The sequence below is a fragment of the Emys orbicularis genome, chromosome 7 (assembly GCF_028017835.1).
Source record: "Emys orbicularis isolate rEmyOrb1 chromosome 7, rEmyOrb1.hap1, whole genome shotgun sequence".
Taxonomy (NCBI): Eukaryota; Metazoa; Chordata; order Testudines; family Emydidae; genus Emys; species Emys orbicularis.
The window spans coordinates 44345605-44363306 of NC_088689.1; the positions used below are offsets into that span (position 1 = coordinate 44345605).

General features: G+C 43.5%; 1 protein-coding gene across 1 annotated transcript in view; it reads right to left on the minus strand.

Annotated features, from left to right (window-relative positions):
- Window positions 1-17702, minus strand: part of COL13A1 (collagen type XIII alpha 1 chain) — a 159284-nt gene that overhangs the window by 48955 nt on the left and 92627 nt on the right. Inside the window, exons 15-21 of the mRNA XM_065408179.1 lie at window positions 16646-16762; window positions 16180-16221; window positions 14013-14039; window positions 13174-13209; window positions 10679-10741; window positions 9778-9804; window positions 476-520 (exon numbers count right to left, since the gene is read on the minus strand). Coding sequence (XP_065264251.1) covers window positions 476-520; window positions 9778-9804; window positions 10679-10741; window positions 13174-13209; window positions 14013-14039; window positions 16180-16221; window positions 16646-16762 — 357 coding nt within the window. The remainder of the gene's footprint in view (window positions 1-475; window positions 521-9777; window positions 9805-10678; window positions 10742-13173; window positions 13210-14012; window positions 14040-16179; window positions 16222-16645; window positions 16763-17702) is intronic.

Here is a 17702-nt window from a genome sequence, read left to right on the forward strand (position 1 = left end):
ATTTTTATATTGGTGTAACTTCACTGATATCCATGGAATAACACATACCTAAAACTGGAGTAGGCAGGGGTAAATTGGGCCCACTAGATACATGTTCACAGTTTATAAAGTGCTGATGTCTTACCAATACTAATTAGTGGTACTTCTCACTAGAATAAAGTATTACAGGTCTGATCCTGGGAGGTGCTGATCTCAGTGGAATAAAGGACATTCAGCATCTTGCAGGATTAGACCTCAAAATGGGAAGTAGCATTGGGAATAGGCATGTCATTTCTTCAGTAAAACTTTTCTCCCCTATTATCCCTTTGATAAATTAGGCCCTATGCTTTGCATTTTAGAAGCGGAAAGAAAATGATAGAGAAAGTGAGAAAAATCATTGTAGAAACCAAATCGGGGCCATCCCTGAAAGTCAGGGACAGTTGAGAGGTATGGGCAGGGTCAGGTGGACAAGCTCACTCCATTCCTTGCAGGGTACCTTAGCTCCATGTTTTCCTGGCAGCCCTGGCATGCCCCTCTCCCCCTGGAAATGGAATGAGAAACAAAGTTGAGAGGGACAAGCATGAGATGAGTCTTCAGGAGGGTCTGTGTTAGTGATCTCTAAAGCAGTGGTGGACATTATATTTCACAAGATGTCAAGAAGTTCTTGTTAGGGAGGCCAGAACCCCCTTACCCCGACTCCTGCTTTTATTTTCAACAAGACAGTTTCTCTTAGTCAGAGCTTCTCTTGTTGGGTACCTCCTAGCATCTGGATGGAACCAGGAGGACTGCATTGCCATGTTCTGTCTCAAAATGTTACTCCTATTACTGTGGTAGGACAATGTGAGACACATTGTTTTGTTACATCAGTGATATAAATGAGAGCAGAACAATGAGAGCCTTATGTTTAAACCTTGCATCTGCTGCCCTGAAGCGCTTTCTAACACCCAGTGCCAGCTCCTGCGCAGTACATGGGTATGGAAACCATTTCTTTATTTCCATTGTAGGATCAGTACTGTGTACACATCACAATATGTTTGGGCAGAAAATTCAGAATGCGGTATACACAATACACTGATCAGTATCCCTGTAATTATATAGATTTACCCCGGGACAAAGATAAACCTAAAGCCTATAATCACCATGTCAGGCAAAAGCTGGGGCAGACAAAAATGCCTTGGCCATACCCAGAAGGTCAACAGACTTGGGCTTTGTCAGATCAAAATGCGTTGATGGGTGCTTCTTTCTACTTTTGCAAGTGTGAATTTTTGCTCTTCATGTTGTCAACCCAGTACTAAAAATCCTAAAGTAAAGGAAGAGAGTGTGTTCCTACCTTTAGCTTTTTTAAAAAATAGGCAGCAGGTTTAAAACAAACAAAAGGAAGTATTGCTTCACACAGTGCACAGCCAACCTGTGGAACTCTTTGCCAGAGGATATTGTGAAGGTCAAGACTATAAAAGGATTCAAAAAAGAACTAGATAAGTTCATGGAGAATAGGTCCATCAATGGCTATTAGCCAGGATGGGCAGGGATGGTGTCCCTAGCCTCTGTTTGCCAGAAGCTGGGCAATGAGCGACGGGGAATGGATCACTTGATGATTACCTGTTCTGTTCATTCCCTCTGGGACACCTGGAATTGGCCACTGTCAGAAGACAGGTTACTGGGGTAGATGGACTTTTGGTCTGACCCAGTATGGCCGTTCTTATGTTCTTCTTCCTAACTCCTCAGTTTATCCTGCCAGTTTGCAGTGCTGAGTCTTGTAGATGCCTTTTTGTGGCCTAATGTGTCCATATTTAATTTACGTGGCTCTTTGTCAAATAAATTGCTGAGAGGTTAGAATTACATTGTATGGTGCCTGTGCAGGCAAAGCAGTCAGGGGACTTCTTCAGGAGCTGCTGAGGTTGTAAATCTGTTTTTAAAAAGTGCAGGCTTGTCTACATGAACATTTAGGTTGCAGCAAGCTGGGGTGTGACTCTACCCCACACTACCCTGCCACAGACTAACTGCCCATGTGGACCCTGCTGATGCACATAAACACTTCATTAATGCACTTTGATCTAGTCCTTTTTGAATGGGACTAGATCAAAGCACATTAACGAACTGTTAATGTGGGTCAACATGGTCCACAGGGACAGTTATCTGTGGCATAGTCACACTCCCACTTGCCATTAACTAAATGTTCATGTAGATAAGTCCTGCATCTCAGTGCTAAACAGACAGAGCTGGCAGGTCTGCTCTGTCTGAGGTGGACTCTCTGGGATGTCAAGTAGTACAAGGTCCTCAGGCCCAGATTTTTAACGGTATTTATGTGCTCAGGCAGACTTATATTGGTATAACTGCATTGCTCAGGGGTGTGAAAAATTGCACACCCCTGAGCGACATAGTTATACCGACCTAACCCCTGGTGTAGACAGCGCTGTGTCAATAGGAAAGCTTCTCCCGTCGACACAGCCACCACCTTTCGGGGAGGTGAATTAACTATGCTGACGGGAGATGCTCTCCTGTAGTTGTAGTAGTGTCTTCACTAAAACACTACAGTGGCGCAGCTGCACCACTGTATGTGAAGACAGGCCCTCAGTGTTGCAAGATCTAAGTGACTTAGGAGCCTAAGGTCACGTCTACACTATCCTTTATGCTGGCAAAACGTATGTCACTCGGGTGTGAAAAAAACACCCCCCTGAGCAACATAAGTGTCGCTGGCATAAGTAGTAGTGTGCAAAGCACTATGTCAGCGGGAGAGCTTCTCCGGCCAACATAGCTACTGCCGCTCCTTAGAGGTGGTTTAATTATGTCGATGGCAGAGCTCCCTCCTGTCGGCACAGAGCAGCTACACAAGCAATCTTACAGTGAAGCAGCTGCATCAGTACAGCTGTGCCGCTGTAAGGTCTCTAGTGTAGACATAGCCATGGTCTCTTTTTCAAAAATGACGTAGGCACTTACAACCCTAAATGTCAACGACTTTCAATAAGACTTAGGCTCTTAAGAGCCAGATTATTAAAGGTATTTAGGCACCTAACTCCCACTGATTTCTAAGAGAATAAGGCACATATATACATTTAAAAATATGACCCTTAAGAGCTTGTCACTTCTGAAAATGAGACCTAGGTTCCTAAGTCACTAAGGCCTTGCAGCACTGAGTGGAGCAATGCCTAAATGCCTTCAAAAATCTGGGCCTCAGCCTGACTTTCATGCTGCCACGTACATGCTAGCATTTTCACTGCCTTAAAGCGCCCTCTATCTAAAAAGATAAGAAAGACAAAGGGTGGGAGGGAAAATAGGCATGAAGGTAAAGTAACTTGCCCAAGGTCACCCAGCTGGTCATGGGGAGAGCCAGGAATAGTACTGACCACATCTCTTGAATTGTACCTCAGTGCCCTATCCACTAGCTCACACTACCTCTTAACAGCCTGGGTGGGAATTGTGAAATTCAGCCCACACTTCTGCATCCCAGACATCAAGACAGTCTATGTAGCTTTAATATTCACTAAATAGCTGATATTGTTTGTGATACATGAGACACACACTGGATATGGATATTAGCACTCCTACCCCCAAGACAAAAACTGGAAGAAAGTGAGTTTGCAATCACTGACACAGGATTCATGTATGGTCTATGGGTCACAAGTGATGTAGCAAGGTGTCCACAGCCAGCAGAAGGCTCAGGAAATTAAAGCTTTAATTTAAACAATGCCATTTTCATATGCAACTAACAGTTAATGCAGGAAAAGAAATGGCTCTCATGACATAAGCTTTTGGAACAGCATGCTGAGCAAAATGGAGGAGAGGCAGATTTGTTTCAAAGATAAACTTGGAAAAACTACTGTTTCTTCAGATGTAATCTGGATTGGAAGAACTGCACTGACACCAGACTTCTTTTAATACCCCAGCAGAGGGCAGTGCAAGACCTCAGTCTAAGAACCAGAATTTCCAATAATATGTTTTAGTACCATCCACTAGCAATGCCTCCTCCTGCCCTACTCACCCATCTTCAGGCCCCAAGTTGTATGGAGCTTCAATGTTTCTAACGGTGAAATCTGAAACCTCCCTCAGATCAGTAGCGGATCGGAAATCCCAGATTAGGAAACTGCCTATTGCTGGTGTTTAATGAGCCGACCACATTCACAGACAGTGGTGAAGCTCTTATTTAACTCTCTCAGTATCTCCCTCAAAAGTACTATGTGATGTTTTATTCAGCAGAATGTTCAGTGTTGCATTAACCTATTGGTATAGCTGGAAATTTCCAGGTGGGCCCAAGCATTTATAATATACTGATCAGTATTAGTATTGCTTGCAACTATGGGTATGTCTACACTGCAATTAAAAACCCATGGGTGGCCAATACCAGCCAGAGGTGAAAGTGGGCCTGTATGGGCCAGTACAGTGTACCAGTAAGAAGTGGTCGCCGGTACGGGCCCGTACATAGCCCACGTTAAAGCGCTACTGCCCCTTAATGCGCTACCCCTTTTGCCCCCTCCAGGGCTGTCGGGGAGGGGGGGAAAAGAGGCAGCTGCCCCAGGGCCCAGCGATTTAAATGGGCCTGGGGCTCCCAGCCGCTGCCACCACTGCTGCAGCAGCCGGAGCCCTGGGCCCTTTGAATTGCCGCCTCACCCACTTCCGGCGGAGGCCCTGCCCCTTCTGCCTGAGGCTCCGCCCCTTCCGGAGCCCCGGAGCCGGGCCCCCATACCGGTCAACTTTTAAGTTACTTTCACCCCTGATACCAGCTGACTTGGGCTCATGGGGCTCAGGCTAAGGGGCTGTTTAATTGTGGTGTAGATGTGAGGTGGGAGGGTCCCAGAGCTTGGGCTGCAGCCGGACCCCGAACGTCTACACTGCAGTTAAAGAGTCCCTTAGCCAAAGCCCCATGAGCCAGAGTCAGCTGGCATGGGTCAGCCATGAATGTCTAATTGCAATGTAGATACCCCCTATGTGTCAGCACTGAATTGTCTGTACCCATTATCCAAATGGGCCTCTTTAAGTAGCTCGCATGCCATTCTTGAGCATATTAACCTCAAACTTCTGCATATTAACTCACAAAGGGACTCTGGGGAACTGAAGACAGCTATAAAATCAAGGAAAGAGGAAATTCATAAAAGCAGAAAAATAATTTTTTTACCATCCTCTTTTCATTTCCTTACTGCTCATCTGTCATTTTAGTTTCCCGATTCAACACTTGATATTTAATTAAGCCACCACAAGAAACTAGTGTGATATGGGGCCAAGTTCCAGAAAAGTATAAAGCAGTGGGTGTTCAGTGTGAATAAAATACTCTGTTATAGACTAGACCCTCCACACCCACTCTTTTGAAACAGAGAGATCACAGTGGAAATAACTACCAACCCTCTAAAGTGCAATACACGTGAATGGTAATATATATCGATGCAAGAAACTTTACTGATGCAATAATAAGGATGCACAGTTAAATTAAAAATAGTCAGGATATGTAAACATTTAAGTTTCTACAGCAACACTAACATGGTCACCTTGCTCATATAAATATTTTCTGTTCCTGTTTTTGTGGATAAATAAGACATTTAGTAATAACACTTAGCTCTTATGTAGTGCTTTTTATCCATAGAGCAGGGATCAGCAACCTTTGGCATGTGGCCCGCCTGCGTAAGCACCCTGGCGGGCCGGGCCAGTTTGTTTACCTGCCATGTCTGCAGGTTCGGCCGATCGCTACTCCCACTGGCCGCGGTTCGCCGCTACAGGCCAATGGGGGCTGCGGGAAGCGGCGCGGACCGAGGGATGTGCTGGCCACCCTTCCCGCAGCTCCCATTGGCCTGGAACGGCGAACCGTGGCCAGTGGGAGCTGCGATTGGCCGAACCTGTGGACATGGCAGGTAAACAAACTGGCCCGGCCCGCCAGGGTGCTTACCCTGGCGAGCTGCGTGCCAAAGGTTGCCGATCCCTGCCATAGAGCTCAAAGTACTTTACAAAGGAAGTAAGTTTCATTATCCCCACTTTGGGGATGAGGAAACTACAGCACAGAGAGGTGAGGTGACTTGCCAAAGGTCACAAAGCAGATAAGTGGCAGTGCTGGGAACAGAGAACAGGTCTCTTAATGCTAAACCTCATGCTCTGTCTACTGGGCAACAATGCCTCCCTGTATTCTTTATATCATACTGTATATCCTATAAAATAAACTGGATGTGCAATGTGGCAGCAAGAACCTTAACTTTTGCATTTCCTGAATTAAAAAAAATGTTAACTATGTAATTTTAACATTGCACTAGCCTGTGCACATTTGTTCCCTTTGTGTATTCAGTCAGCTCTGCCAACTGATGTGGCAAAAATAAGATTCTTTCCTGCTGTCAGCCCTGCAAAACCAACCCAGCTCTGGGAGAGTGAACTGGATTCTTTTCTGGCTTGCTCATCACCAACAGAATTGTTAACTGAGCCCCAACTGCAGGGCTACCTGGGCAAACCCACTGTCTTCAAATTATGCCCTCATTTATACCTGAAGGCAATAGGGTCATGCAGGTATAACTAAGGGTCTAATTAAAGAGGAATGAAGTTATACAGGTGCGCCTAAGAGCAACATTGGCCTGCAGAATCTTTATGACTGGGAATGGTGCCCAGGTCAGAAATAACCCAGTTCACTTTCAGATCCCAGGTTTGCAAGGCTGGTAGTTAGATTTGTGTGTGTGTGTGTGTGTGTGTGTGTGTGTGTGTGTGTGTGTGTGTGTGTGTGTGTGTGTGTGTGTGTGTGTGTGTGTGTGTGTGTGTGTAAACTGAGCACACTTGATCTGGAAGCCACTGAAATGTGATAAATATGGAAGCCCACAATACCATTTTACAATTCCTCAAATGGCACTTGTCTCATATAAATGTGGCATTAGGTGCCATGAAAGACAGGACATTCTTCACAGCCAGAGTTTAAAGAAATGGATTGCAGCTTTTCTCATGGGCACAGAAAGTACTTGCCAGTTTCCCTCTTTTGGCAGATCTACCCTTCCTTCCCTTGCCTTTCATGTTATCAGCCTAAACACACTGAGGGTATCCCTAATAATGGAGAGTGCCACATTCTGATTAGCTCTCTGGCAGGATTGGGTTGTAATAATGAACCCCTAATTAAAACAAAGAAAACACTTCAAGCTTGGATCCTTGTTCAGGAGACAGAAAATTATGTGGTTATTGGCTTCCTTGCCTGTAGCCAGTTGCTTCCTACTCTTCCTATTCTCCTGCCTCTGGGAATGAGGAATAACCATTAAAAATAATTATAAGAAACTTCCTAAAATAGATCATTTAAGTTAAACAGAATTTGACAGGAAAATATATATGCAAAGGGCCAAATCCTGGTCTTATCAGTACCACTGATAAAACTTGTATTGACTTTAATGGGGCTAAGATTTAGTTCAATGCCATGGAGGCCCGAGGGGAAAGAAGCAAAGTGAGACACCCAGATTCTGCAACAAACATTGTAAGTTGTGGGAATGTAAAGTGAGAGAAGGTAAAATGTAATAAGGAACAAATGCTCAGTATGCAACCAGCTACAAAAAGGGAGCCTAAATGGTAATTTTAAAGAGTTGATGAATTAACAATATCCTGGGCAAATTCTGATAACTAGAGTCCAACTGTGACCCAAGCTACTTCTGCACAAACCTGTCACCATTAATGAGGTTGCACATGTTTAACTCAGAGCAGAATGGTTTGAAGGGGAAAACAGCAAGGGCTTTCCCAAGCCCCATATAATCTTCTTTTGTAAAGAAAATACCTAGAAAGAAGCTACTCCAGGAGGACAAACACATGCACTGTCTGAACATACATTGGTTGCTGATTTACTGCTAGTTTGGGATCTCATGCTCTGCTGTTTTTCTTATTCTTCTGAGTGGGGAAATAAGAGAACCCAGAACAAAGTGAGAATGGCAGTAACAAATGGAAGAGTCGTAATAAACAGGGATAAATTGCACTTGGGATGGGAAGGTGGCCCTTTAGAACATGTATTGATGATCCCATTCCAAAATGTGTTGCTGGGGGGTCGGGGGGTGGGGTGGGGTTTGCTCAAACCTCAGGAACCTGGGTTGAATAAGGATCATAAGAGCAAGGATACATTTCCTGGGTCACAATTATCCATCGCTTTCCAATGTAAAATGTGGAGGTTGCATCTGTGAATGTGTGTGTGAGTAACTGACTAAGAGAGATCACTGGATAGGTTTGAAGAAGCTTTCCCTTTTATGGCACAAAAGAAGATAACATATTGGCTTGCTGTAATATGTAAATGACTAGAGAGAAAGGTTACCACATTTCTCTCTCCATTCCATGCAGTTTGCCTCAGACTAGCAGCTACCACTACCAGTCCCCCTCCTTGTCTCTATTGCTGTCCGAGAGACATCAAGGAAATGGGAAGGAGAGTTTGTGATAAGCTCCTAGGATCACAATACAAGACAGGCAAGCGATCAATGCAATTAAAGTTGACAAAGGGGATTAGAATGTTTGAGAGGCCGTCTCAGATTTGTCATCTGTTATTGAGGGGTTATTTTAGTCTGGAGTTGGGACCAGGCAATTTTGGTTTTGGTTCCAGAAACTGAATCAAAGGCCTATTAATCCATGTACTTAGAGTGCATGAGGAACAGGTGACTGATAGCAGTGACACAAGTCAATAAAAACAGGCTTGGGACTTGAATTCTACTTATAGCATTTTTCCTCATTTAGGACCATATACTTCCCTCGGTCATCCACAACTCATTCTACCTATTAGTTTAAAGAGAAAGCATACAGTTGTTCAGAACCCAGCAATTTCATAGCTCTTAAAACCCATCTTCTATTGGTCTGATTCTGCTCTCATTTACATAAGTGCAAATCAGGACTAAGTCCATCAAAGTCAATGAAATTACACCAGTGTAAGAATGGATGTGTGGAAGGATCTTGGATTACATGCAGATGTTGTTTATGAGTAGGATCTGCATAAAGCAATGATTTAGAAGATCTATTCGGTGTTGCTCTAGTTGATCTTAAAAGGAAGATCATTTGTTACTGTAATATACAGCTATTAAATGGAGACCCCAGATCCCTCAAGAAGACCTCGTTAAACTCATTCTAACACACGAGAGTATAGTTGAAAGGAACCTTTAGTGCATTAGAATGATAATCCCCCACAAAGGGAAAATTTATGTGGGTGCATTTGTTGCATGATAAATAAAATGTATTTCACATAATAAATATTTTAAATATATATGTCAGAGTTAATGTATGTAAAATATTATAAAACAGGCCTCTTCTCATTATATTTAAAATATATGGTATGACACAATATGCTTTGACTGTCATGAAAACGGCCAATGTTGTAAAGTTTTAAAGTCTGTATTGAGTAATATATTTTAAATATGTAGGTTCAATAAATCTTAATCAAATAGATAACATATGGGCAGAAAACCACGTTAGCCTATAAAAAGAGCTGTCCAGCCTAGAAACAGAGGGCGACTGAAAGAACAGTGCCAAACCTCAGCCTCAGAGTTGCTGAACTTGAGTAGATTTGATGTGTCAGCTAACCAGACTTTATGAGGAAACCCCAGCCCATCCCTTCAAATACAGAGATGTAACAAATCATTAGTAAACTTCATAGTCAGAGAAATTCTTTGGTAAGAATCAAATTCCACCAAGTGGCTAAAGACAGCTTGTATTGCATGTGCATAAAAGAGCCAGGACATGGCGTGTCTGCTTGTGATTAATCACAGCTCATATGTGTATTCCATTAAATATCCAACAGGTCTCTCTCAGGCCCAGCTCCTGATTACAATACAGTGTTCTGAATAGCAACTTGTCTCTTAAAATATGGTAGAAAAACATGTTTCCCATGCCTACCTTCATGCCAGTGTCCCCCTTTTCACCCTGTGCAAGGAGAACAGAGATAGAGCGGAAAGGTAGATAGACATATTGAACAAAAAGAGAAAAACAGTATAATGTTAATAGCAATGACAATAGAAAGTAATTGATAGAGCTTAGCTTATGAGACATGCATGCTGTAGCTGCAAAGAAATGACCGAAGGATAAAGAACAATGACTGTAGCATCTCGAGGGCTGACTTCAGTTCATCCTTGCATACCGATGCAAGACAATGTGTAGAGGAGAAATGGGTGCATGAGAACCTTCTATACACACATAGGTGATCAGTGTCTATGACATTCATCACTATCCATTGGAGGCATTGACTGGGATTTTTAAAAGAGCCAAAGGGAGTTAGGTACCTACATCCAACTAACTTTTAATGGGAGTTGGGCGCCTTGCTACCTGAGGCCCCTTTGAAAATCCAAGGCATTTTCACTCAATCACCTCCAGTATCCAAAGCTAGAGGTTATATAAAAGAGCAGCTCCACTAACTGCCAGATCTGTCATGTTCCAGCAGAAGATAATGGTCTGTGCACATACAAGTAATTACATTATACCATCTACAAGTGACAGAGCACATTGGAGCCTGGCCCTGGTTCCAGAGAGCAAGAAAGCATTCTTGCCTTGAGGCCAGTGGCTGACAATTGTCCAGGCCCCATCTACAATAGGATCTTGTATGTCATCTAGACAGATTGTGCAAAGAATCTATTGAGTCTATCTAGACATTTATATCACATTGCTTACCATATTATCTGAGACTGTATCACACCCCTGTATACTTGCATTTCTGTAAAAGGGGCACATGTCTGGGTGGCAATAAGTTGCACTAAGCAGATGGAGATACTGACTAGCTAAGAATTGTTAGTTTAATGGTTACCTTGGGGCCAATAGGTCCAGGAAGGCCAGGTGCACCTGGTAGGCCAGCCTCACCCACCTCACCCTGAGAAGAGAAGCAAGGAAATGGAGGGAGAGGCAAACACAGTCAGAAGGAAGAAAAGGGGCCTTCAGTATACCAAGAAATATTAACAAAGATGTGGGGAGGGAAGGACAGAGAACAGTCCCATAATACATGTGGCAACATAGCCTTCTTACCCTGCCCTGAGAGAGATGTTGCTTAGCAAGAAGCAAAGAGAGATGGAACACTGAGACAGTTCCTCACAAGTAGCCTGATTCCATCAATATTTAGGTGCTAGGAACACGTATTCCAATCCCTCATACGGTACATTTTATCCATGGCTGAAGTGACCATATATCCACGTGTCCAGGTTTTTCACAACTTAGTGTCCCAGGAACTTCTTTCGGGTTGCCTGAAAAGTCCTGGTTTTTCATTTCAGCAGTCATCATGTTGGGTTGCTGGTTTTTAATAACTAGAAAATGTTTGTTCAGGCTGTATTGCTACATTGAGTAGAATTTCCCAAGCGTTTACCAAGAACAAGCAATCTAGTGATGCAAGTATTCAATGTGATGAAATGTTTGGAGTGAAGATAATGACTGCATGACTGTAGAGAGTATCAAAGCTGTTCTTTTTGCTCAAAGTGAATGTTAATGACACTGGTTTGATGTTCAATTATAAACTCATTGAGAATGGTGAGTTACTGGAAAAAATCCTCCATTCTGAGAAACACACCTGAAAAAATCTTGAAAAAATATTTTTTTTTTTGCCTTTTGCCTAGGTATTTTATGACCCTAAAACATGTTGCCACAAAAGTATCCTGTTTTTTAAATGTGAAGATATGGTCACCACATCCCTGGTGTCACAAGACTACCTTCAATACAAAAAATCAAAATGGAGGGAGAGATTTCTCCAAATCCTGAGTCTGCCCATTAGATAAGGGCAGTATAGAAGTTTCTCTTTCCTTTCATTGTCGACTCAGTGGGGAGGACTTTCTCCTGTGTGTTCATTCAATCCTGTGTTTCCTGCACACTTCCCCATTAATGGATCCCAGACCTGGGATCACCCTTCTCATAGTATGAAAGGAATTCAGACCCCTTGCTTGAGAAATAAATCAACCAGATTAACTGCCGTCCATAGGAAAAGATCCAGGTACAAACACCCACTAATATGCCATATCAGTGACATCCTCAGCACATTCAAAGGTTAAGAAGCCTCCTGAATGTCGCAAAGAGAAGGATGGATGGTTAATGAGAAAACCGACAGTTTGCTGAAAGAAGAAGCAGTAAATTTTGTGTGTGTCTGCAGGAATGGACTGTGGTCCACAGGGGCTATAATTTTCATTTCCTGACATAACAAAAACTTCTCAGTTTATGCAGAACTAATTAAAAAGCTCTCAGGTCTTGACACTTCACCCACAGAGCACCCATAAAACAACGTATAGATAACACAGTATATACAACTGCCGGCTGTTGGGAATACTCACTTTCCTCTTCTCACTCCCTCATCCTCCTTGTCAATATTTCTCCCCCTTTATCCTCTTTCATTTCATTCTCTCCCCTCTCTGTCTGTCCTTTAAACTCTCTGGGCAGATTTAGCGCTGCTGGGGCAGGGCTAGCCATGTCTTAGGATGGGATTTAACCTTGGGGGAAGGCAGACAGCGTTTCCCCAGGAGAGTATCTTTAATGCGCTGTTGGAGTTTCATCCAAATCCAGCTGCCTGGGAATGACCTAAATGAGCATATTCCCCTGGCACCCTGGCTATGCTCCTCTCTGCCTAGCACCATCTCATTTTAGGGCTGCTCTGGCCACCTCTGTGCCCCATAAAATATAGGGAGTGCAAGTGCCTTGCACTGGGACAACTACCCTTTGGGCAGACCTTTCAATGCTAGAGATCCACAGCCCTGGGAAATACCAGCTTCTGCCTGGTAACCTGTGGCTGAATCAAACCTTCCATCATTTAGTCTGGAGAAAGATACATACCAGGGGGAATGTAAATGCCATAGCTTGTTCCAACGTCATTCAGACTGGGTGGGTGGAGAGGGAGGATGTCCGCGCATGGGTGCACAAAATAAATTTTAGCCAGGAAGAAGTGACTCTATAGGGGAGCTTACAGCTTTTCCTGCCTCAGCCCCTCCCAGAAGAAATTGCTGCAGGGAAGTAGGTAGGCGTAGTGGCTATTGGGGATTTGCAACTATCTTCAGTACTCGGCTCTCTTAGCAGGAGTCACTGCAGGGAACGGTAGAGGAATGCCGGCTATGGGGGAGGTCAGGGTTCCTCCATACCCAGCCTCTGCCAGCAAGTCACTCATTGCAGGAAATGATGGAAGAGCTCTGGCTGTGTGTGTGTGAATGTGTGTAGTAAGGATGGCATTCCTCTGCTATTACACTTCCACCAGACTCTGGTTCACCATAATGCATTTTAAGATACTTGATCATCCAGTTGCTCTGCGCGCCTCAGAAGTTTACCTTCCCCTCTTACCTTCCTCCCATGGTATCCTTGAATTCCAGGGTCTCCCTGCAAAAATCAAAATGAAGACAAGCCGATGATGCTAGGCTGAAAAGGAAAAATCCCTGTCCTTTCCCCTGTGCAGATGTAGGAAGAAAAATAGGACACTGAGTGTGAAATTCACCCTTGTGCAAGGATCATAATGAGGCCTAGACACCATTTAATTCCCCCTGGAGCTTTCAAAACAGGGCTTATATCCTGTCTGAGTCCAATGCACAGGAGTGAGTTTTACTCTGCGTGAATTACAACATAATAGGAAAGCTGCGCCACACACTGCAAGGCACAGCATTTGGTTTTGCTTTCAATTTACACAGTTAATCTGTCCTAACGCTGCTTAATCTTACAGCTCTGTCTGAAGTATCTCAAGGAAAGCAAATTGGGGATTTTTGCAGGCAAAAGAAATCTCACATTTTGTCAGTGACATTTCACAAGTTTGGCAAGTAAAAATGGAAAATTTGGCAAAATTAGCAACATGGCTACAAAATAAATTCACAAAATGTGGTAAATGTTCTATGGTAAAGTCCAGCAAAGCCATGGCTTGCAATTTTTTTTCTCAATATTTCCTGATGATGACCACCTCCCTCAGACAAAACTTCCATTGAAAACAATAAGCCAGGAGTCTGGGATTGGGCCCTTAGTAAGATGTTTCAGTCTGGTTATGAACTTTTTCAGAAGTATTATGAAACAACCCTCTTTTCTCCCTCCTCCCCCACCTCTCCACAATGATCATGCCCAGCTTTGCTCACATCTATGCTAAGGGTTTTAAACTTCTTATCCTTGTTTTTGCTTACAGATGATGAAAAATGTCTCACCTTTGGTCCAGGGGATCCAGGTAAACCCTGTAGATAAAATAAGAACACATACTGAGGTAGGGAAAACTGCAACTATCTAGAGAAGTGGGGTGGGGGTAATTAATTTTCTACTGGGACATCAATCGCTGCCTAGTTTGATTTTAAAGAGTTCATCACTTTAGAATGTCACTGCAAAAATTATTCTCATTGTCGAGTAGTTAAACTCTACGGTTCCCCATTTCAGTAAATACCAGCCAAGCCTCCCTCCCACAAGTACTATCCCAAACCACCAGTCTTTGTCTCAGTAAATTTGAAAATCAAGCTACTTTGCCCAACGTGTCATGGTTCCAGAATATGATCTGGTTTATTTTTCTTGCCTATCTTTAGCTCATTCCCAACTCTCTGTCTATACGCACTGGAGAAACAAAACCATCAAAACTGGAAACTGGTAGTATTCAATAAATGGGTAGTCTCTTCCTTACCCAACTAGGTGATCTCAAAGGTGTTAAGGGAGGGAGAGAGTTGATATGGACTACCTGTACTTTAGAATACACTGTTGAATAACAGAAAGATCCTTTCTTCATGGTGGAATGTGCTACTATCAGATTTCGAATAGAACTGTTCTTTTCTTCATTAAAAAGGAAATCTACCTGTGTGGCATGCTACACGTCTGAAAGTACTCTTTAGGGGCAGGAAGCATGGGTTTTACTGAACATGGTTTTCTTTGACTTGCCTAGTAGTGGCAATATGTTAATAAGACTTTCAGAAGGAAGAGACACCAGTAGTTGTGCTAAATTAGAAATAGCCATTCAATCTCCACACATATCAAGCATTAGGTACTATACATAGCATATAAATATTAATATCTAAAATTTCCATATGGCAGCTGCCCTTGTGATGTAAATGGTCCAAATGAGAAAGATGGAACAGATACCCCACATGTGTTCTACGGCCTGAATTTACAGTATTTTTGCCTGTTTATGGCCATTTAGATGGCTACTTTGGGTTAAAAGATCAAAAGTGGGGATTTTCCAAGTCTTGAGTCTTCTGCCTGTAGATAACATGCACAAAGAGGCTTCTCTTTCCTCTGTTGACTGCATGTCCCTTTTCTGCAAGCAGGTTTGAAACAGCTATTATAAAAATTTGGGAATGAAAGTATCTTTATTTCCTAAGTACTAGGTGTCTGGCACACCAGCATGCCATGCTCCTCATTGTTAGACACAGGAATTGAGTAGTTGTTTCGTGTGCTACTAAGGAAATAGCAGGTGATAGGCTGTACGTCTTCAACCATTACTGAGGCTTCCTGTATCTTGTTGCATGCGAACAGCACTAACCAAAAGTTAGGCATCAGCATAAGCAAGCCCTAATTTTGCTGTTCTTACCCTGGTAATTTTTTATCACAGATCCTTATGACCTTTCTCCATTCCTCCATCCCTAACTTATTATAATCAGCATCTCTTCTCAATTACTCAGTCCCTAGACATTGTTATCATTCTAGGCTACATAAAAATGTATTAACACAGAGGTGAAGTGAGGGGCTCACAGGGTAATGATCTGAAGAGCCTTTCACATATAGGTTACTAGTTCCAACCCATCTTAGATTGGCAAAGACCAAAATTCATGCCTAACTATTGGTTGTTTGGTGGCCTATATGAAATGACTTGGTGGTTTCACTCAGTTCCTAGTGGACAGATGTCAGCAGTTGTAAAACCTCATAACTGGTATTTTCTTTGGCAGAGAGACCAAGGACTGAAAGTCTATGGAGACTAAATTACCTGTCACCCCCAGGAGAGTCCATGTCAGGTTTGAGGCTCATTGATGGGTGGGTCAGTTTGGGAAAAGCTAGCACTGGCAATAGCCATGCTGTATATATTCTTTTCTGGACAGAAGACTTCAATGTGAAGTGCTTCCGATCATGTTTATCATGGAAAAATATGCTAAGATGCCTCTCCACAGTCCCTGAGCAAGGAACTTGGGTGCACCCTGAGAGCAGAGCCAGCATAGGTGACCCCCGGTGAATGAAACAGACAGCAATGGAGACATTAAGTGCAGCCGCTCAGTTTGCTGAACACTTGGTTCAGCCCTGCAGGCATGTTCCCCATCCTCAGGCATGAAGGAGCTGGCTGCATTCATGCAACGAATGCTGCATGCAGAAGAGAGAGGAGTGAGGCAGCTCTACTGTACCTACCTTTCCATCCTTGCCTGCCTTTCCAGGCTCCCCTGTTTTGCCCTGTTGTGAGAGGGAAAGGAACATTAGTGACAGTATTTTCACCTTCCAAGGCGGCTAGCTGTCAGCCTGGGAATAGAACAAGGAGCAGAACATCAAAGAGATTTCAAGGGCTTTTTTTAGTCTGGTTTCTGCTGAGAGCAGGCTAATTACAGCCGGAGTGTTACTTCCTCCCCGTGGCATAGGCTGGAGAGGAGGAAATGGCACTGGTGTCACCGTCTCACACATGTGTGTGCAGATAGGGATAGCTGGAGGCATAGAACTCCTCCCTCCCTGCCTGGGAACTCTTTCCTCCAGCCATGCCCTGGGAAATGGCTTTTGGTCAGTGCACCCAGCTCAGAGGAGACAATAAAAGGCAAAGGAAATTGCATGCATGTCAGGGGAGAGGAAGGATAAATGCTGCTTGTTTGGTTTCTTTTAAACTTACAGGTGGCCCAACTGGGCCAGGTTGTCCTGGATTTCCTGCTGGTCCAGATGGTCCAGTTGGCCCTGGTGGACCAGGTGGCCCTGGCGGACCTTGAATCCCCGCCTGTCCTTGTTCACCCTGAGGTTCATTAAAACAAGGATCACCATCAAGCAGGGTTAACTCATAGCCCAGCATCCAGAGTGTGTGACATACAGCAGCTCAGCCAGAGCACATGAAAGAGAGAGAAGCCAAGCAAGTTACAGTTAGCAGCAGGAGAGGTTTCCAAAACTCAGGCAAAGGTCCCCTTCTGATGGTCTTTCTGGGTGGATGATGGGAGCCATTTCCCTGTAGTTTGCAACTACATTTTAAAGCTCCTAGTCAGAGCTCACTTAGAGGAAATGTGAAAACTGGATACTAAAATAGTGCCAGGAGCAACCCAAATACAAAGTAAACTGGTTTTTTAAGTTTAAAAAAGTGTGATTCATTTTATATAATAATATTGAGAATCCCCCAAGAATCTTTGAGCGCTTTCCATGTGAGGATCTTAAAGCACTGTACAGTCAGTGATCACTGAAACCTCACAGTGCCTTCTGAAATAGGGGACTACTCTCATTCCCATTTTAGAGAAATCAAGCCAGGGTCACTCTGTCACTTACTGGCAGAGCCATGAGTCCTCAGTGTAATTTTTCCTCATACTCTAACCATTAGACAACACTCTCTCAGTTTTGGCATGTGTCTGCTCTTTCTTAATTTCTTTTAATTTGGAGCCTGCCAGAAACAGGAAGACCTAGGATTCTCATGAGAAAGCCTATTCTTGTGAGACTTAAAATCCATTTGATTTGGATAAGGTGCACAAAAGCATCCAAACTTTTGGGTGCTTATCTGAACTAAGCCTTTTGTAGCTGGCCCATCACATGCCACCTCAACAGCCAGTGTCTTGGATTCCCCAACATTCTAAAGCATTCATACATGGCTTTTGCCTCTGTTGTCCCAGGGTGGGGGAATCAAGAGTCATAACTGGCTGGTGGTGAGAAGGTAATGATTTAGAAGGATCCCATTTAAATACCAGACCGCTGAT